At 43.7% G+C, this 22,653-nt stretch overlaps 1 protein-coding gene across 1 annotated transcript in view; it reads left to right on the forward strand.

The window, feature by feature from the left end:
• Positions 1-22,653, forward strand: part of LOC124716698 (potassium voltage-gated channel protein eag-like) — a 242,665-nt gene that overhangs the window by 116,513 nt on the left and 103,499 nt on the right. The window contains exons 5-6 of the mRNA XM_047243239.1: positions 8,423-8,619; positions 16,726-16,878. Coding sequence (XP_047099195.1) covers positions 8,423-8,619; positions 16,726-16,878 — 350 coding nt within the window. The remainder of the gene's footprint in view (positions 1-8,422; positions 8,620-16,725; positions 16,879-22,653) is intronic.

A 22,653-nucleotide genomic window follows, 5' to 3' on the forward strand; every position in this document is an offset into this window, starting at 1 on the left:
TTATACTCTTACTAAGTAGTGATAACAGTAGCGATCTTTTAAAAATAATTTGGTTTCGCTAGTGAGATACAATTGAATCATTTAAACGGTTCAAATGGCTTTGAGGACTATGGGACTTAACATCTCAGGTCATCAGTCCCCTAGACTTAGAGAACTACTTAAACCTAAATAACCTAAGGATATCACACACATCCATGCCCGAGGCAGGATTCGGACCTGCGACCGTAGCGGTCGCGCGGTTCCAGACTGAAGCGCCTAGAGCCGCTCGGCCACCAGCGGCCGGCTGGATCATTTAGTTTTAAGCTTACGAAAATTACATATTTCACCTAACGGGATAATTACCCCATGCTGAGAAACACTCACGTAGCACATGTGTCTGAATTATGATGCTGTATTATTGCCGCATACTTACATCAATTCAGCGTGGATTGTTGCAGTGTTGTTCAAATGCGGACAGTAATTTTTACCCGATACTCCTCTTTATGAGTAGGCAGTGTTACTTGGTCTTGACTACCATAACTGCGCACTACAGTACTGCGCACAATTCAACTTTTAGACCAGGGGTGGCCAACCCGCGGCCCGCGCGTCGCATTGGGCACGAGCGGCTCTAATTTTTGGGTCACTGAGCTGTTTCATATGAAAGAAAACTAACTTTTATGTCACGCAAAACTCCCAAAGGCACGTTCCATCAAACGCCTTTCGTATCATATCCAGTTACACTAGTAATATATCAGTTCATTGATTCATCTAACGCTAGATTTTAATCTATATTTCTATTCAAAAAATGTCACTACGCTGAATTTATTTTGAAAAACCCGCACCTCATCATGAAGAAGATATACCACGCCTTTGCGATATCCAACTAACAATGAGCTGTAGTACGGACTGCGCAAACGGATACGTTTGTTGCGTTGCGCAAGTGGAACGAGTGCCAGACATAGCCAAGACATTCCATACTTAATTTTACTGCAAACTCACAACAGTACCGGCCAGAGAGTTACGGCCCTTCACGTGTATATGTGGTGCACATTCGATCGTGATACACCTTAATCATCACTTCAAGTAAGTAAAGCCATCTTTTATCTTTTTTGCAATTCTGTGATGTTTGTCTTTAATTTTAGTAGACATATATTTATGTATGTATTCAGTTATGATGAGTAGCTACACCAATCGACATTAGCAATGGTTCCTCCCTCAGTATCTTCGTTGAATTTTAGTTGTACAAAATAAATAAACAATTAATTGTAATAATGTGTTTTCACCTGTGACATTAAGGATTCTGCATTACAAAAATAGAAAAGGGACCTTCCTAGTGCAACTGCATCCACCTGTCTTTCTCTCTTATTTGCAGCAAATAATAGCGTTATCTCCAACGGCCTTGCCGCACTGGTAACACCGGTTGCCGTCAGATCACCGAAGTTAAGCGCTGTCGGGCTGGGCTAGCAATTGGATGGGCGACCATGCGCTCTGCCGAGCGCTGTTGGCAATCTGAATGCACTCAGCCCTTGCGAGGCAAACTGAGGAGCTACTTGATTGACAAGCAACGGCTTCGGTCTCGTAAACTGACATACGGCCGGAAGAGCGGTGTGCTGACCACATGCCCCTCCAATCCGCATTCAGTGACGCCTGTGAGCTGAGGATGACACGGCGGCCAGTCGGTATCGTTGGGCCTTCATAGCCTGTTTGGGAGGAGCTTAGTTTAGTTTAATAGTGTTATCGAATTGAAATGTAAAGTAGTTTTAAGAAACAATTATAACAAAACGAGTTGAAATGGTGGCCGAAATTTTAAAGTAAGGCTGCTAGGTTAAGTGAAGCGTACGTAATTTTTTACATTTATGATAAATGACGTTCAGAATTAATACATCAGTGCCCTAAAGCATTTGAATACTACTGTCAAAAATTCTCGAGAGAACAGGCAATGGAGTTTTCCAAGTGCGTGTAATACTCAAAAGAAAGACCATTGCTTCGTCGAGTAACGTAGCGCTGTGGCACGATGCTAGACTACCGCGAGGAGGGGCAGGGTTCGATTCACAGGTTGGTTGTATTTTTAAACATAAGTGTATTTTGTTTTTAAACATGGTCGCATGCTTTACAAGCGTTTCCGTAAAGTGATAAAGACACAAACATTGAAAAAAAAAAAACAGTGCTCGAGAATGGTAAATGCTGGATTGCTGGTTCGAGTCTAGCTTCAGTCATTACATTTTTAGTTCTTTTCCGGTCAGCTCAGCTTCAATACCTACGTCACATAAATACAAGCTAATTAGCACATATTTAATTATCACTTATATGAAAAGTGCACGTCTTCTTATTTCTAATTACATCATACTCATAAATCCAGTATTCATTGCAGACGTACATCCCCCATAACCAATACTTTATAAGAAAGGTTGCTTAAAAAAAAAGAAAAACATTTCAAATTAATTTTTCTCCCTCTTCGTGTACGCTACGGTTCACGGAAATGCCCATTTGCGACAAGTAGGACTCGAAGGCCACCCATGTGGCAGTTGGTCATCCTACCACAGAGTCACACAGACCTTCAAAACAGAAATTGCTTTACTGTGTTCAACGATTTCGGGAATATATATATATATATATATATATATATTCCCGAAATCGTTGAACACAGTAAAGCAATTTCTGTTTTGAAGGTCTGTGTGACTCTGTGGTAGGATGACCAACTGCCACATATATATATATATATATATATATATATATATATATATATATATATATATATATAACTCCGATTAATGAGTGGTCTGTTTCTCAGTTTTCCACTTATCGCAGAAAAGGGTCTGTTTCGGTTCAAGACGTGAACTTGGTATAGCGTCAACTACACACATCAAAACAAGTTTTGCATCACCTCGTTTCAAAGAGTTCGGGAACCTGTACAGATAATTGGAATAGGGATAAACTTATTTTCCGCCCTTTTTATTGCTCGTGAAAACCACACATTGAATGTTGTACCACCATACAGCGAAACCTTCATAGGTGGTGGTCCAGATTGCTGTACTCACCGGTACTTCTAATACCCGGTAGCTCGTCCTCTCGCACTGATGCAGGCCTGTATTCGTCGTGGCATACTACCCACAAGTTCATCAAGATAGTCCCACGCCTCAACGGTGATTCGGCATAGGTCCCTCAGAGTCCATGAACAGCCCTTTTCAATCCATCCCAGGAATTTTCGATATTGTTCATGTTTGGAGAACGCGCTCTCCACTCTAGTCGAGCGATGTCGTTATCCTGAAGGAAGTCATCCACAAGATGTGCACGATGGGCGCCCGAATTGTCGTCCATGAAGACGAATGCCTCGCCAATATGCTGCCGATATGGTTGCACTATCGGTCGGAGGATGGCATTAACGTATCGTACAGCCGTTACGACGCCTTCCCTGACCACCAGCGGCGTACGTCGGTCCCACATAATGCCACCCCAAAACAGCAGGGAACCTCCACTCTGCTGCACTCGCTGGACAGCGTGTCTAAGGCGTTCAACCTGACTGGTTTGCCTTCAAACGCATCTCCGACGATCATCTGCTTGAAGGCATATGCGACGTTGACTGGTTAAGAGATGCCAATCCTGAGGGGTCCATTCGACTTGTTGTTGGGCCCAGGGTACCGCGCTGCATTTTGGTGGTTGCAAAGACGGACCTCGCCATGGACTGTTGCGCACAGTCGTACCACGACGTCCTGTGGCGGCACGAAAAGCATTGTTCAACATGGAGGCGTTGCTGTCAGGGATCCTCCGAGCCATAATCCGTAGGTATCTGGACTGTAAACAATTTTTTTGTGGAATAGAATACAAAACCAATAGGTCTGATAAGCAATAAACCTGTCTCTGTTCCAAAAGAACATAACATCAAACGGCACTACCAGACTAAACATGCAGTTATGTTTGATAAGCACTAGGGACAGTTTTGACAAGGCCACGTAAATTACTTAAAAAGCATACTTTATGCTCAACAGCAGTTATTTGCAAGAGCGAATTCAGAGTCAATATGCCATGCCAAAGCGAGTTCTGCAGTAGCTCTGATACTCGCAAAAAATGGTTAAGGAATGCTTAGAGACCGTCGTTGAAACTGTGTGTGCATAAAAGAAAAATGATTTCTCAAAAATGTCATCTTTGGATGAATTCACGGATATGGCGGATACCATCCAAGTTGCGATTTATGTCTGAGGTGTTGATTCCCATTTTAATAAAACAGAAGAATCAGTGGCATTGTATCCACTTAAGAATACCAAGAAGTCACGAGATTTGTTGGAAGCAGTTATGTGGACATGAAGTCGCTTTTCGTTAAAACTTAACACCCCTGGTGCTAACAACGGATGGTGCTCCAGCAATGGCTGGGAAACACGAAGGTGTAGTTCTGTGGATTGAACACGTCGCCTGCAAAGTTGGCAATACGTCGATGCTAAACTTTCATTGCATTATCCATCAAAAGAATTTGTGTGTCAAGTCCCTCAAAATCGACCATGTCGTGAAGGTAGTTGTCAAAACAGTGAACTTTATTAACACGAAAGGATTGAATCACCATAAGTTCCAATAATTTCTGAAGTGTTTGGATTCGGAGCATGATAATATTTCGTATAATACGGAAGTAAAATGGCTAACACGTGCGAAAATGTTGAAAAGGGTGATTTGAAGCAAGAAATGCAATCATTCTTTGAAAGCAAGTCAAAGAGACTGAGGGAGTTCGAAGATAAAGAATGGCTTTCCGACTTTGCGTTTTTGGTCGATATAATTATCCACCTAAATGATGTTAATTCTCGACTCCTAGAAAAAGATCAGCTGATTAATGCCATGCATGATTTTATTTCCCCCTGCCAAATGAAACTTGAGGTTTGGGAACAACAATTACGAACAAAAATCTCCACACATTTTCCTACACTATCAAAGCGACCGGAAGTCGCCCAGGCGGTGCGATTAAATACCGTTCTTTGATATCTGATTTGAAATACGCATTGGAAAACCGATTTCAAGATTTTAACAAACGTCGTCTGTTTTCTCTGTATTCGCTGCGCCATTCTCCAGTCATACGTTCACAACCGGGACATGGAATGCTGCGAAATGCAATGTGATGCACAGTTAAAAGAGAAATTTAATCATATTGGGAATGAGATTTTCACTCTGCAGCGGAGTGTGCGCTGATATGAAACTTCCTGGCAGATTAAAACTGTGTGCCCGACCGAGACTCGAACTCGGGACCTTTGCCTTTCGCGGGCAAGTGCTCTACCATCTGAGCTACCGAAGCACGACTCACGCCCCGTACTCACTTTACAGAAGCTTCTGTAAAGTTTGGAAGGTAGGAGACGAGATACTGGCAGAAGTAAAGCTGTGAGTACGGGGCGTGAGTCGTGCTTTGGTAGCTCAGATGGTAGAGCACTTGCCCGCGAAAGGCAAAGGTCCCGAGTTCGAGTGTCGGTCGGGCACACAGTTTTAATCTGGCAGGAAGTTTCTTAATCGTATTGGTTTGGAAGAGTGCTACGAAACATATTACAAGAAATATCCAGTGTTTTACAAACATGCTTTAATAATGATTTCATTATTTGGAAACACGTATATGAACAGCTTTTTAGTCAGATGAATTACATCAAATCACAAACGAGAACACGAATTATTGATGTTCTTCTGGAAAAATCTTTGCGTGTAGCGACAACTTCAGTTGACATCAACATTGACTCACTTAATTCACTCAAACAAAGCCACTAATATTGTATTTAATTAAATAGTGTCAGTGGAATAACAAGATTTCCGATGTGAAGAAACATCACACCAGTTGCGACGAAAAACAATTTTTAACGCATCTAGTTTGCTATTTCTTCACATCTACATTCTTCAAAAACAGTTGCTGAAAATGACGACAAAATCTAAAAGACGGGCGGTGGGCGAAGAAGTGTGAGGGGAAATTCTGACGTCATCGGCGCTCGGCGGTACCGACAGAAATTGCAGCTTTTAACTTCACCATGCAATACAGACACTACAACTGCTAGGTCGCTGGCGTTTGCAGAAATGGTAAAAACAGGGAAGTCGACATGAAGTGTTCCGGACAAATCCGATATGTGACGAAACCCAACGACGGACAGCATTACACTATTTATTGCGCCACTGACATGCAGTTAACCATTGTTAGCAAGGGGTTATCGCCAAGCGTCAACGTGAATTGTTTTCCATTCAATCCCTTCTCTAAGGGTATAGGCAGACTGCTAGCTTGTCTAACAATAAATCAGTACTTAAATATTCACATCTAAAACCAGCACGATATTTACAATGTGCAACCTGTGTTTTTATAACCAGGTCGCTATTTTTTCCGCCGATATATCGGTGCTTTTTTTCAATATATTGAAATATCAATAACGATAATTCTTAAATATCGATATACCAGATTTCCAATATTTTTAATACATCAACAGTCCTAGGCACCACTCCATACGCAGCAATTTAGCCTTACTTTAAAATTTCGGCCACCATTTCAACTCCTTTTGTTATTATTGTTTCTTAAAACTATTTTACATTTCAATTCGACAACACTATTAAACTAAACTAAGCTCCTCCCAAACAGGCTATGAAGGCCCAACGATACCGACTGGCCGCCGTGTGATCTGCCAGCCTGCGGAATACCTTTAAATGAAGTTGTCATCAACTAGGCGACGGATATCCAAGAAATAGGTGCTCGTTAAGGGTCTCTCTCTTGCCCTTTCTTCATGTGAGTGTGAATTTCTTTCTCTTCATAAACGTCCATAAAGCAGGCGTTCGTCATTGTATGAAGTATTACCCGGTTGTTTTTGATTCCGTATACCTTGTGACTATCTTGTACAAAGTGAGCTACGAATATGCTTCCGATGTTCCTTTTTTCGTTTTAATTCCTTGTGTTCCATATATTGCGTTTTGAAATTTCTTCCAGTTTCTCTACAGTATAACGTACATTGTATATTCTTTCTGAACTTATGCTATACAAATATAAGCATTGCCTCTCATCTCCTAGTATGTAATACATTATCTACCCACATCAAAAACAGTTTTGCATCACCTCAGTTCAAAGAGTTCCGGAACCTGTGCAGAATATTGCAATAGAGATCAACATAAATATCATTTCCATCCTTTTTATTGCTCATGAAATCCACGTGGCATGTTGTACCACCATACAGCGACACCTTCACAGGTGGTGGTCAAGATTTCTATACACAACCGTACCTCTGATACCCAGTAGCACGTCCTCTTGCATTGATGCAGGCCTGTATTCGTCGTGGCATACTATCCAGAAGTTCATCAAGGGACTGTTGGTCCACATTGTCCCACTCCTCAATGGCCATTCGGCGTAGGTTCCACAGAGAGGTTAGTGGGTCACGTCGTCCATAAAGAGCCCTTTTCCATCTATTCCAGTTATGTTCAATAGCGTTCATGTCTGGAGAACATGCTGGCTACTCTAGTCAAGCGATGTCTCTACCCTGAAGGAAGTCATTCACAATATGTGCACGATGGGGGCGCGAACTGTCGTCTATGAAGACGAATGCCTTGCCAACATGCTGCCGATATGGTTGCACTATCGGTCGGAGGATGGCATTCACGTATCGTACAGCCGTTACGGCGCCTTCCATGACCACCAGTGGCGTACGTCGGCCCCACATAATGCCACCAAAAAACAGCAGGCAACCTCCACCTTGCCGCACTCGCTGGACAGTGTGTCTAAGGCGTTCAGCCTGACCGGGTTGCCACAAAACAAGTCCCCGACGGTCTGGTTGAAGACATATGCGACACTCATCGATGAAGAGAACGTGATGACAATCGTGAGCAATCCATTCGGCATGTTGTTGGGCATCTGCACCGCGCTGCATGGTGTCGTGGTTGCAAAGATGGACCTCGCCATGGACGTCGGGAGTGAAGTTGTGCAGCATGCAAAGGGTGGTCTGAGCGAGGCATGTCATCGACAGTTCCTGTCCCTCTGTGTCTCCTCCATGTCAGAACAACATCGCTTTGGTTCACTACTAGACGCCTGGACACTTCCCTTGTTGAGAGCCCTTCCTGGCACAAAGTAACAATGCGGACGCGGTCGAACCGCAGTATTGGCCGTCTAGGTATGGTTGAACTACAGACAACACAAGCCGTGTACTTCCTTCCTGGTGGAATGACTGCATCTGATCGGCTGTCAGACCCCCTCCGTTTAATAGGCGCTGCTCATGCATGGTTGTTTACATCTTTGGGCGAGTTTAGAGACATTTCTGAACAGTCAGAGGGACTGTGTCTGTGGTACAATATGCACAGTTAATGTCTAACTTCAGGAGTTCTGGGAACCGGGGTGATAAAAACTTTTTTTATGTGTGTATAATTAAAGGCGTCATGTAACTTGCAAGATAGAAAAGTTCTGTCTAAATAAAGTTGTATGTTGACTGTCTAGTTGTTCATGTATTTGGTTGGTGGGCGACAGGCAAGGGCGACGTGTTCGGCGACTCCTTCTGGAAGGACAGCGCAGTGGGGCAGTCGGCGGCCAACGTGCGGGCGCTCACGTACTGCGACCTGCACACCATCAAGCGCGACAAGCTGCTGGAGGTGCTCGACTTCTACCAGGCGTTCGCCAACTCCTTCGCCCGCAACCTCGTGCTCACCTACAACCTCAGGCATCGGGTGAGTCACGGCTCACATGCTTACCCGCTTGTTACACGATGAACCACACGGGTTGAAGCAAATGAGAAAGGACAACCCAAATATAGGTTGTTTAAAAGAAAGTATAAGTTTCCCTATGGGTACCACGGAAATGATCGTATGGTATTTTTTACTGGGAAGCCACATCTGGACTTGTTTGCCTGCCTAGTGCAAGTCTAAAATCCAATAATACAACAATGGGTAATAATATCAGGAGACATACTGCTGAGAACAGTAAACGCCAAGCATAAAATAACCCCAGTAAGAAACATAACATACACTTTACACAAAGATGAAGAAGGCCAGTGCGTGGAACCGCTGCAAACTTTTATTTGTTTCAGTTGGTAGAATTGACGTAATTTGCAGATGATACAAACACTATCGTGAAGCCAAACAAGGTAGCCTCCACAGAAGTCTGAAGTTTTTGTGGAGGTCAGTGACTGCCTTTTGTACAAAGGGTGTAGTTTCGAACTCTGAAAAAACACAGCTAATCTATTTTTGTACTATCAACAACGTCCCACCTACTGTTAACCATGTATACCAACAACAAATAATAAACAGGCTAGGTGTGCATGTTGGTGAGAATCCATAAACTAGACCTTGTCAAAAGTTTTGGCTGCCGTAAGAGTAGCTGCCAACGTTGGTGATTTACAAGTCAATAATTTAATACATTTTCCTTATTGTCATTCACTGATCTCTTACGGCGTAACGTTCTAGTATACCTTCTCAATTAGACAAAGAGGTAGTCATTGCATCGAAGAAAGTAATTAGAATTGTGAGTGGGTTTCACATACATGTAACTGTCATCTCCTTAAGCAATTGGGAGTATTAACGACAGATTCACAACGCATTCATTCTCTTATGAAATTTGTTAGCAACAGCCCAACTGAGTTTAGGAATAACAGAGACATTTACAAATACAACACTAGAAGGGTAAAGGTTCATTGAATTTTTGTTACGAGAAGAGCTGACTTGTGCAGCTATAACAGTGTTTGACGATCTAATCACGGAAATAAAATGTCTAAAATGTAGTAGAATGGTTTGCAAAAGCAGATTAAAGACGTTTCTTTATAATAATTCCTTCTATAAAAACTGAAATAGCCATTTATACAGAAAAAAACCTGTAAATGTACAAAAAAAAAAAATGGTTCAAATGGCTCTGAGCACTATGGGACTTAACATCTGTGGTCATCAGTCCCCTAGAACTTAGAACTACTGAAACCTAACTAACATAAGGACATCACACACATCCATGCCCGAGGCAGGATTCGAACGTGCGACCGTAGCAGTCGCGCGGTTCCGGACTGAGCGCCTACAACCGCTAGACCACCGCGGCCGGCTGTAAATGTACAGTATATAGCCATACAGAGATATTCATCTGTTTTTAAATATCTCTTCTTTGTCTGTTCAGTAGAAACATTCCACATCATAATTTCTACATCTACATGTCGCTTCTGCAGTTCACGCTTAAGTGCCCTGCACAGTGTTCCTCGAACATACGTGCACCGTAATCCATTGTATAGTGTCTGGTGGAGGCTACCGTGTACGACTACTAGTTATTTGCTTTCCGGTTCCTCTCGCAAGTAGACCGAGGGAAAAAGGACTGTCTGTATGCCTCCAATCTTTATAATTGGCAACCAATGCTGTACAATCGCAATAAAGACATGAGATGTTCAATCGACTCTTTTATTAGGACATGTACCGCGTTTCGGGATTACACCCATCTTCAGACATCACCAACTCCTTCCTAACCAACCAGGCGTACACCCTTGACACCTCAAAGAACGTGTCGAATAACATTGGACAGTTTCTTTGACTTGTCAAGTCTGTACGCCTGGTTGGTTAGGAAGGAGTTGAAGTTTGTGATGTCTGAAGATGGGTGTAATCCCGAAACGCGTAACATGTTGTAATAAAAGAGTCGATTGAACATCTCATCACTTTATTGCGATTGAAAAGCATTGGTTGCAAATTATAAAGATAGAAATGATCGCAGGTGTCAGACGGGATTTTATGTCCTGTGTATCTCGCATTTTATCTTCGTGATCCTTACGCGAAGTGTACGTTGGCGGCAGTGGACTCGTTCTACAGCCAGCCTCACATGCTTGTTCTTTAAATTTTCTCAGCAGTGCTCCTCGAAAAGAACGTCGCCTTACCTCCAGTATGCCGGCCGAAGTGGCCGTGCGGTTCTAGGCGCTGCAGTCTGGAGACCGCGAGACCGCTACGGTCGCAGGTTCGAATCCTGCCTCGGGCATGGATGTGTGTGATGTTCTTAGGTTAGTTAGGTTTAACAAGTTCTAAGTTCTAGGGGACTAATGACCTCAGAAGTCGAGTCCCATAGGGCTCAGAGCCATTTGAACCATTTACCTCCAGTGATTCTCATATGTTTCTGAAGCATCTCGGTAATACTGGCGTGCTGTTCGAACCTACTGGTAAAAAATCTAGCAGCCAGCCTCTGAATTGTGTGGATGTCTTTCTTTAATCCGACCTTGTGCGGATCCCAAACAATCGAGCAGCACTAAAGAATGGATCCCACAAGCATTAGAGTGTTAAGAACATTTCATTCCACATGACTAATACTTTGAAAACCAAATAGCTTTAACAATTTTTAGGAACAGGAACGTATAGCCATAGGAGTGTGTGTTTAATCTCTCTGATCAGTTCTCACGTGCTGATGCTTTTTTGGTGCTGACTCCACACACTCGAATAAGACTTCTGAATTGATAGTATTGTTGATTTACGTGAATTGTTTCAGACTCCATCCATCTGCAACTCCATGATATATAAACCGCTTATTTCTTGTTAACCATCTGTTAGATCACAGCAACACTCTCCTCCTTAACACACATGCTGGTTCAAATGGCTCTAAGCACTGTGGGACGTAACATCTGAGGTCATCAGTCCCCTAAACGTAGAACTAATTAAACCTAACTAACCGAAGGACATCACACACATTCATGCCCGAGGCAGGATTCTAACCTGCGACCGTAGCAGCAGCGCGGTTCCGGACTGAAGTGGACATGAATGCATCTGGAGAGATCTCGTGCACTTAGATGTGTGCCACGAGTAAGAATGGTGCAGAACAATCTTCGCTGAAGAGCAGTTACAGAGACTGCTCACTCTGTTCCTTCACAAGGCATGGATTGTAGCGGTCATAGTACCCTAATACTTCTAGTTAATTGCAGATTAAATTGGCAACTGTGTTGCAGGGAGGACTGATCAAGGACAATGTGGGGGGACCTGTCAATCTCCAGATTTATCCTACGAATGCGAGAATACGCTGTGACTCCCATCCATACATGCAAAGATGTCCAGTTGTAATCGTACATAGTGCACCATAATCGATGTGCTGGAAATATGTAGGTAACCTAAGTGCATCGGTACAGGACGCTGTCTGATATACTTAGGTGTATGTGAGAGAATGGATATACTGCACGGTCACCTATCTGCATTTGCAGTCTAGTACATGGTACTTGCAAAGTAGTGAAGAGGGTGATTTAGCGATTGGGAAACATCCTGCCGTATCACTGGTAGGCCTTGAAATTACAGAACAACTGGTAAGACTGCTAAAACCGATCATGCTATTAAATGGTTCAAATGGCTCTGAGCACTATGGCACTTAACTTCTGAGGTCATCAGTCGCCTTGAACTTAGAAATAATTAAACCTAACTAACCTAAGGACATCACACACATCCATGCCCGAGGCAGGATTCGTACCTGCGACCGTAGCGGTCGCTCGGCTCCAGACTGTAGCGCCTAGAACCGCACGGCCACTCCGGCCGGCCCCACAATCATTCTATAAGCGGTCTCGTTTGTCGCGTTTTTTCCTGAATTCCTGCCAATAAACCGAGTCGGCCATTTGCCTTCCCTACTACCGTGCACACGTGCTCGTTCCATTCTATATCGCTTTGCAGCATTACGCTCACATATCCATCCGACGCGGCTGTGTCAGGAAGGACACTACTAACGCTGTATTCGAACATTACACGTTTGTTTTTCCTTCTCAGCTGCATTAACTTACATTTTATCTACATTTAGAGCCACCTGCCATTTATCACAGCGCATTGAAATACTGTCTAAATCATCTCGTGTCGTCCTGTAGTCACACAACGATGACACTTTCTCGTACACTACAGCGCCACCAGCAAAAAACCGCAAATGCTGCCCACCCTGTACGCCAGATTATTCATGTATATAGAAAACACATTTCCCTATGGCACGCCTGACGATACCCTTGTCTCTGATGATGAACACTCGTTGTCGAGGACAACTTACTGGGTTCTGTTACTTAAGAAGTCTTTTAGCCACTCACCGAAACTATTCCGTATGCTCGGGCCTTTGTTAACAGTCTTCAGTGTGGCATCGTGAATGCAATCTATTGAAACGTAACTAACTCTAACGTAAGGTATCTACATCTACATCTACATTTATACTCCGCAAGCCACCCAACGGTGTGTGGCGGAGGGCACTTTACGTGCCACTGTCATTACCTCCCTTTCCTGTTCCAGTCGCGTATGGTTCGCGGGAAGAACGACTGTCTGAAAGGCTTCGTGCGCGCTCTAATCTCTCTAATTTTACATTCGTGATCTCCTCGGGAGGTATAAGTAGGGGGAAGCAATATATTCGATACCTCATCCAGAAACGCACCCTCTCGAAACCTGGCGAGCAATCTACACCGCGATGCAGAGCGCCTCTCTTGCAGAGTCTGCCACTTGAGTTTGCTAAACATCTCCGTAACGCTCTGACGGTTACCAAATAACCCTGTGACGAAACGCGCCGCTCTTCTTTGCGTCTTCTCTAACTCCTCCGTCAACCCGATCTGATAGGGATCCCACACTGTTGAGCAATACTCAAGTATAGGTCGAACGAGTGTTTTGTAAGCCGCCTCCATTGTTGATGGACTACATTTTCTAAGGACTCTCCCAATGAATCTCAACCTGGTACCCGCCTTACCAACAATTAATTTTATATGATCATTCCACTTCAAATCGTTCCGCACGCATACTCCCACATATTTTACAGAAATAACTGCTACCAGCGTTTGTTCCGCTATCATATAATCATACAATAAAGGATCCTTCTTTCTATGTATTCGCAATACATTACATTTGTCTATGTTAGGGGTCAGTTGCCACTCCCTGCACCAAGTGCCTATCCGCTGCAGATCTTCCTGCATTTCGCTAAAATTTTCTAAAGCTGGAACTTCTCTGTATACTACAGCATCATCTGCGAAAAGCCGCATGGGACTTCCGACACTATCTACTAGGTCATTTATATATATTGTGAAAAGCAATGGTCCCATAACACTCCCCTGTGGCACGCCAGAGGTTACTGTAACGTCTGTAGACGTCTCTCCATTGAGAACAACATGCTGTGTTCTGTTTGTTAAAAAGTCTTCAATCCAGCCACACAGCTGGTCTGATATTCCGTTACCAATTGCTGATTAGTCATTGAACGCTAGGTAATGGATTGATCACTTTAGGCTGGTAATGGGGAAGACGAATTACTTCATTTCATTGAAAGAATTTTGAGAAGTGTAGATCATCTAACAGGGAGACGGTGTATAGAACGCTAGTGCGACCCATTTTTTAATACTGCTCAAGTGTTAGGGATCCCCACCATGTCGGATTAAAAGAGGACATCTAAGCAATTCAGAGGCATGCCACTAGATTTGTTACCGGTAGGTTCGATTAGCACGCAGGTATTAGGGAAATGCTTTGGCAACTGAAATGGGAATCCCTGGAGTGAAGGAAAAGCTCTTTTCACGACACACTGTTGAGGAAATTCAGAGAACCGGCATTTGAGACCGACTGCAGAACGATCCTATTGCCGCCAATATACATTTCGCGTAAGAACTACGAACGTAGGAAAAATTGGGGCTCATACGATTGCTTGTAGACAGTCGTTTTTCCCTCGCCCTATTTCCGAGTGGAACAGGGAAGGAAATAACCAGTAATGGTACACGGCACCATCTGCCATGAAACGCACCGTGCGTGGTGGAATGTGTGTATAGATGTAGATGTTATAAAGGCGTTTATAACTTACTTAAGTTGTTTAATGTTTAAGACATAATGTTGCTAACATTGTGTCATCCGCTTCTGTGACCCATTTTTGTATTATTTTGTTTCGGCATGTTGGTCCAATGGTCGTTACTTTTCCCGGTAGCGGTTTCCGCCAGTACAATGGCAATGAACGGCGATTTAAATTGATAGGTTTCATTCTTATATTAGAAAAAATCGCTGAAGTTCCAGCTTCTTCCCATTTCCAAAATTTCTCAGTAAGTATTTATGTACTTACTTATTTCTTTACATTACAATTTTATTTTTGCGTTCACATTAAATAAAATACCGTTTTCTCTCATCTTCGTACTCATTTTCTTTGTTCCTCCTTGCAGGTTCCTTACGTCATACGGGGTAACATTGTACAACTTTTTACATTTTTTAAATATACTGGACAAAAATAAATTACACATCGCAACCGAAATTTTAATATTTTACATTTGTAGTTACTGAATGCGTGGGAAAGTCAAAACGTATGCTGATTATACCCTATTAAACTGAAAATTCAGTTTTAATACTGGTCTGAAGTTATATTGACATTCAAGATAACTTTAGACCAGTCTTAAAAAAACAAATAATTTATCCTATAACTAATGCTCTGCGTAAATTCGAATCGCGTCTTAAGGCATTCAGGTGTTAACAAGAGGTAAAAACAGACAGTATTAGGTACTGCAGTTTTACTTTGAAATATCAAGATATTCGTATCGACCTGACACTGATCAGTTTAAGTCAATGTCATCAGAAGTTCTCTTCAGAGTCAACCCTATTAAAGAATAATCACAAGCCGAAGAACTTGTGGACAGTTGGAAGCGCAACTGAAATAGTAACTAGAAAACACAGAGAGGATAAAAATGTTACCTTTACTACAAAATAATTCAGTTAGGTGTAGCAGCAGCCATTTGAAACAAAATGTGGTAAGTGGTACAAAAACACCCCGACAGTCTAAAAGCTACCTTGACTGTATCTGTTGCTGCCATTTTCCTTCCCTATTCCTACCACTCCTTTCACCTTTTCTGTTACTTTCCATGTTTTCTTTCAACATTTCTTTTGCTTCTATTTACATTCCTCCTCCTGGTCCTCTGCCGTCTTCCCTGCCACTGAGCAACTCGACGCAGTGGTACAACTGTTGTCTGCTGTTCAGCAACACAGTGATTCAAATTTCCACCCAGATGGAGATTTCCCGTGATTTCCCTTTGTTGCGAATGCTGAGATGATTCCCGTAAAAGGGAACGGTTGATTTTCTTCCCTATCCTTTCCTAATCTCTTAATCTGTCTCCTTTCCTTATTCTGTCTCTCTTCCCCTTGTCTTCCTCTTCCTACCCATTTTCTTCCATTCTTTTCCCATTTCCTGTCCCCTCCTGTCTGATATTCTTCCTTTTTCCTTTTCATTTTCTTCATGCCTCTTTCCCATAACTTTGTTTTCCTACCCATTTTCTTTCTGTTTCATTCCTATTTTGTTTGTTGTTGTCTCACAATTTCTATCCTGTGCCTTCTCATTTTCTTTCCTCTCACACCAAATGTTATGCCCTCTTTCCATCATTCCTCACCTTCTTCCTTCTATTCCTTTTCACTTCTTCTCTTACTTCTTGTGTAACCTTTTCACGTCTCTTGTTGTTCCTCTTTATATGCCTCCTAATGGCCCCCCTCCTCTCTCGTCCCCTCCCACTCCTCCAAGCGAGGTAGCGCAGTGCTACAACATTGTTCTTGTATTTGGACGTCTAGATTTACGTCTTCCATAAATTCCTGATGTACTGGCTGGTTCCTGTGAAAGGCCACAGCCAACTTCCTGCCCCCATCGTTTCCCAAACTGAGTTCATTATTCATTTCTAATGACCCTATCGGCTACAGGACATTTAAAGACTTACTCTTCCTTTTTCCGTTTCCCTTTGACCTCTACTTTCTTCGCCGCTTCTGGAGCCTGTTGACACTTCCGCTCCCCTTCTTCAGCTTCGTTAGGCGTCCCTGTCACCCACCATAGCTGTAGTTCCCAGACGCGTGCTGGCTCTGGCACTGTGTGGCTGGCTGTTGCAGCTGATCTTCCGGAAGGTGGCGGACGTGCGCCGCGAGAAGGAGCTGGCCGAGCGGCGGAAGAACGAGCCGCAGCTGGACCAGAGCCAGGACCACCTGGTGCGCAAGATCTTCTCCAAGTTCCGCCGCGACCGCGCCGCCGCCCAGCACCAGCAGGTGAGCCCAATGTCCCCTACTCCGTGCCCCTGCACTACACTGCATTATCCACTAGGCTAGTAAATAAATTATTGTACTACAGGTTTCGGTTACAAACCATCATCTGGAGCCTGCGTCATCATAATTGCAGCGTCAATCGCAAATGTGACTACAATCTCAAAAATAAAATGTAAATGGCAAGCGCCATACACTGTAGTATTTACGAAACTGAAGCAAAAACACCTTACATAGTACGAAAATGGAAACTTAGGATTGCAACTACTGACACGTTTATTGAAAAAAAATTAGTCAGTCGGATTCAAGTGGGAAAAAAAATTACAGTCTATTAGAAACCGACAAGAAAGGCATCATATAGATAATGTATAAACGTGTTTACGGCATAGTAGTGACAAGAATACCGAATACAAAGAGCAACCACTCGAATAAAGACATTCCAACTACACCTGAAGACATACGAGAGAGAATTCTCAGACAATGTGCTTCGATAAGTGCCGAAGTGATAAAGAATATCACTCAGTCCATGATAAGAAGATTCCAGCACTGCATTGATACCAATGGTCAACACTTCGAACACCTTCTGTAAATGGACGTTCATGCTACCTTTTTTACCTTCGTTGACCTTCAAAGCCCTTACTGTTGTACATCATTGGATTCGTATCGATAGCCGCTATCAGAAAACAAGTTCCAAACTATAGCATCTCGTTTAAAAAACAAAGTTGACCTTCATAATTCTGACGCGAGCCAACCCAGCAACAAAAAACCAACGTCATACTGTGGTCCCCGTTGTCCCATGCAACATTTGTCCCAAAAACTTGACTATATATGCCACAGAACAAATTCTTTTAACAAACACTGAGTGTTCGAATCTTTCTTTCGCTTTTGCCTTTTCCCACAGTGAGGCAGGGTCGGCACAGTTAATCGTATTTGGCAATGTTAGTGGAAGGGGTGGCCGGATGCCCTTCCTGCCACTACCTCGGTACCCCCCCCCCCCCCCCCTCGGGACAGAAGTAGTGTACCCCATCTGTCTGCGACTAGTGTAATCCATGGAATAGTACGAAAGTGTTCAAATGTCTGCGAGCAGTGTAACTGAGGCGGGATGTGGGGACCAGCCCAGTATTCACCTAGGAGATGTGGAAAACCGCCTAAAAACCACATCCAGGCTGGCCGGCACACCGGCCATCGAGGTTAATCCGCTGGGCAGATTTGATCCAGGACCGGCGCGCCTACCCGAGGCCAAGAGGCAGCTCATTAGCGCTCTCGGCTAACCTGGCGGGTAAGTGTTCGAATATCAATAGCGTTAAGAGCTGTATCCAGAGCAGATAATGTAACTCACAATTAGAACAACAAACTAAAATGCATGTATGTATTCTGTAGCAGCCTAATTATGGACCTGCCAAAAACAGTTGAGCACTGATCGTTATATAAACTTTGTATCTGTACTTCATCACATTTTGCAGAAATTCTGGAGGATCCTGTCACTTGGCCTCCCTTACAATTGTGTTCGATTCTAGAATGTCACTCCATCTATACGTATTTAATGACCATGTCTCTCTTTAACTTCCTCTTAACACTGTACTACTTTAAGCCATATATTTCCATACACCGTGTAATAAGTGTATTGGGAAAGTATTTTTAATTTTTTATGTCTGAGCTGTTCTTCTATGGTTGGTATCTTTATCCTCTAGTTATCTTCACTTATGCATTATCTTAGTAATGGCATATTCTACATGACTTCTGTAAGATACCAGTTTATACTGGATTTTGCTTAGCATAAAAATGGAAACAGTAGGTAAGACGTAAAACGTAAGACATGGTACTCGTGGTATGTGACTACCCGGACATATGTGTACTGATTCCTTATGGCTGTATTGGTACTCTGTTTCCTTCATATTTTTCTATGTTATCATGCGTGGCTTCAGTAATGAGGTATCAGAAAGCACGGGCAACAGTGTGATTCGCGTCGTAAGACAGACAGTTATCACCTCAAAAGGAACGAGTATGGATCGACGTATTCCATACTGAGCTGTAACTTGAAAGTAGCATAATAAGCTGATATCTCGATCATGCTAAATAAATACGTTACATAACAGTCCTGGCGGTAAATGGTGTTCTTTCTAAAGTTAGTGTACAGAGTTACCGCCTCTGGCAACAATATTGGCTCCACTCCAGCTGGAAATCTAGTCAGACTGAGCTTAAGTGACTGACCTGGGTCGCCTATTCCGTATTGCTGCAACTATGCATCAGAGTTCATCAGTCATAGTGGCTTGTGGATGTTGACTTCCCAGTCTCTTGGCAACACGATACCGGGTGTTTTTAATTGGTGAAAGATCTGGAGAACGTACTGGCCAGGACCACGTTGGAATACAGCAAGGGAGACATGCGGTCTTGTGTTAACGTCTTGAAAGATTCCATATATATTGAAAATACAACACCAGGAAAGTTACCAAATAACGAAATATTACGAACAGGTTTGTAAAGTACTCGTCTTTTCTCTGCAGCTTCACATGCATATGAATTTGACACATACATTGAACACACCACCCACTCCCCCTCTCTCTCTGTCCACCTCTTCCCCCTGTGTACATTTCTTCCTCCCACCTCTATCTGTCTATCTCCTCCATCCCATTCTCTCTCTCTCTCTCTCTCTCTCTCTCTCTCTCTCTCTCTCTCTCTCTCTCTCTCTCTCTCTCTCTGTGTGTATCTCTATCTCTTCCTCCCCTTTGTCCATTTTTCATCCCCTCTACCTGACCATAACCTCATCCTCCTCCCTCTGACTCTATCCTCTCCTGCTCTTTCTTTCTGACTCCATCTCTGCCTCCAGCCCATCCTTTCCACCTTACCACTACTCCTCTATATCGCCCACCTGCGTCATACATCTCCCCCTCCTCTCCTCTCTCTGCTCATCTCATTCTCCCTCCAACACTGTCCATACCATCCTATATCCATCTCAAGCTGTCCCCAGCTATATGCATCAGCATGTGTAGCCCCTGCAACAGTTCACTAAAGAAGGTCGATACTACACTCACAACATACATGTCATTCAGAGCAGGTTATGCGTCAGGGGCTTGAAATGAGTTATTTGCCCCTGATGCACAGGTCACCATGCAAAGCATGTCAGTAAAGCAGGCCGACAAAGCAGGTTGATACTGCCACAACATGCCTGTTGTGCACAACAGGCTACACATCAGGAGCTAGAAAAAACACTTTTTACCGTATCTCTGCTCCTATTGAAGCTAGGTGGGCGTAGACCCCACACTGTTGATAGTCGTGAGCCTACTTTTCCTGTGCGAAATTTGGTTGAAATCGATCCATAGGTTTTAGAGGAGATCGTGTACACACACATACACACACACACACACACACACACACACACACACACACACACACACGCACACACACTCACATAGTAAGATAGTAAGAAGAATACATGATTAAATATGTACATGATTTGGGGGTACACAGAGTGCAAAAGCTATTGCACAGAGCTGTTATCTCTGGCAGCAACTGTTATAACATGACAGTCCACCAAGTCAAACTGAACATTGATGACAGATCCAGGCACGCCATTCCTTGCTGCTTAAACTCCATATCAAAGTTGCAAGCAGTGGGGTCCCAGTTTCTTGACAACCCTTGACCAGATTTTTTCTGTGGCTCAGAGATCTTGAGATTGTGCTGACCAGGTCAACAGTCGAATATACTCTTTATCGACGTGGTCTTGTATTACTTTCTTAAAAAATAATGTCGTGGAGGCCTTGAAGATAAAGCAAAGCCACTGCCCTTAACATGACAGAAATGTAAGGGCTGCTGTCCAAGTTACCAGCTATGGAAACCAGAGGTGACTGTGTGGGGTGTGCATGGGTGCCTCACACCATCATACCATATTTACTCTGGACACGACCTTACAGTTTCTGGCAGAAGTCACACCTTATTTTCACCCAGTTTCTGTTCCATGCATGAAAAGTAGCCGATGATGAACCTACTCAGGAGCTGTTACGCCTCAGAGTCACTTCATTGTACATAGTTGAAATTTTTTAAAGTTCAGGGGTCTCAGAGCAGAGAATGCCAGCTGTGGGCTTGTGTGTCACCAGAACGTCGGCAAGGTGTGTCGCCAATGTAATGGGCGTCAGGGCACGATATGAGCTGCACTGTCACAGGATCTCGGAGCGAGGGATACCCATACGCAAGTGCTGCAGTGCTACATAACGAGGTAGTATAAAGTAACACTCTGAACTTCAGCGCCAGAGCGCCACTGCAGTAGTCATACGTTGCAGAAAGACCCCAGCTCAGCGACCCATAATAATTACAGGATTATCACAGCGAGGCAATTAGTGCTTACGAGACTAATAAACGAGGTAAAATGTAAATACACCCAGAGTCACTTCATCGTAGGTTTTCGCACCTCAAAGACTCATCCAGTTGAGCTGCCACTCTGTCCACATTTCTAAAACCAGAGAGAATGAATTTATTGAGTTTCAGTGGAACCACGATAAGCTGTTAAATGATGGCCTGCCAGCTACCTGCTTGGTGACTTCAACGCCAAGGTGCACCTCACCTAGTGCATACCATAGTTGTGGTCTGCCGTCACTGCCAAGTGGGACACCATGGGTTTGGACTGGTTGCGGCTAGCCCTCCTCTGAGGGTCCACCACAGATGATGATCTCCACAGCCTCCCAACTGACACGTGAACACCTGCTGCAGCCTTGATCATCCATGGTGCACGATCGGGGCCTACTCTTCACGATAACTGATATCTGGGACCACACAGTTGGCTGTCCTCACCTCCTCAAATTAGCATGTGACAGGCTGACTACGAGAGGTGTGAGCCACACTGAACCACAAAACCTCTGTGCGCATAACAACTTCCCATCGCAACTCTGCCACCAGCGCAGCATGCAGCCGCGTCTCACCAAAATTTGTCTGGACGTTACGACTTGCAGATGAGGCGTCACCACTGCTTCGCTGCATGCGCTTACGTCCGGCCCTGAGGCACTTCATAACTGTGTAAACTGGTTTTCCAATGGTGTACAGGTACCGTCTTTGACTAGTAATCAGATCGTCCTGATTCAAATGGTTCAAATGGTTCTGAGCACTATGGGACTCAACTTCTGAGGTCATTAGTCCCCTAGAACTTAGAACTAGTTAAACCTAACGAACCTAAGGACATCACAAACATCCATGCCCGAGGCAGGATTCGAACCTGCGACCGTAGCGGCCTTGCGGTTCCAGACTGCAGCGCCTTTAACCGCACGGCCACTTCGGCCGGCTCCTGATTCACAGGTTCGAACCCCACCATTGTTTAAATTTTGAATAAAAATTATCAACAAACGTGGCTGAAGACTTCTGGCATAAGAAGTCAACCTAGTTCTGCTGACAGGTTGTCAAAGAGTGTGAAGCAACGGACAGAGGTTTAGGGTATCCTCTTGCCCTTGGGGTGGGAAACTGCCTCTAAAAGGTGAAAGAATCAGCAATTATCAATGGCATGAGGACGCAGAAGGGGATGGAAATCACTGCATTAAGTCCACATCATGTGCATCCACAGGACATGTGGTCTGTGACTAAAAAAAAGTCATGATGATCTCTCCATTGGCGAAAGCTTCCGGTCTAGTTTCCCATTCCTATCTCTGGGAGGGAAGTGACCATGATAAAAAGATCGAATAACAAACGAAAGGATTACGTACTCCGAGTTGGGCTATGGAATTTCAGAACGCGGTGGAGAAGCTAGAGGATATGAAAAGGAAAATGCTAAAGCTAGATCAGGTATAGATGGGGTCAGTG

This window comes from Schistocerca piceifrons, chromosome 9 (assembly GCF_021461385.2).
Source record: "Schistocerca piceifrons isolate TAMUIC-IGC-003096 chromosome 9, iqSchPice1.1, whole genome shotgun sequence".
Classification (NCBI taxonomy): Eukaryota; Metazoa; Arthropoda; class Insecta; order Orthoptera; family Acrididae; genus Schistocerca; species Schistocerca piceifrons.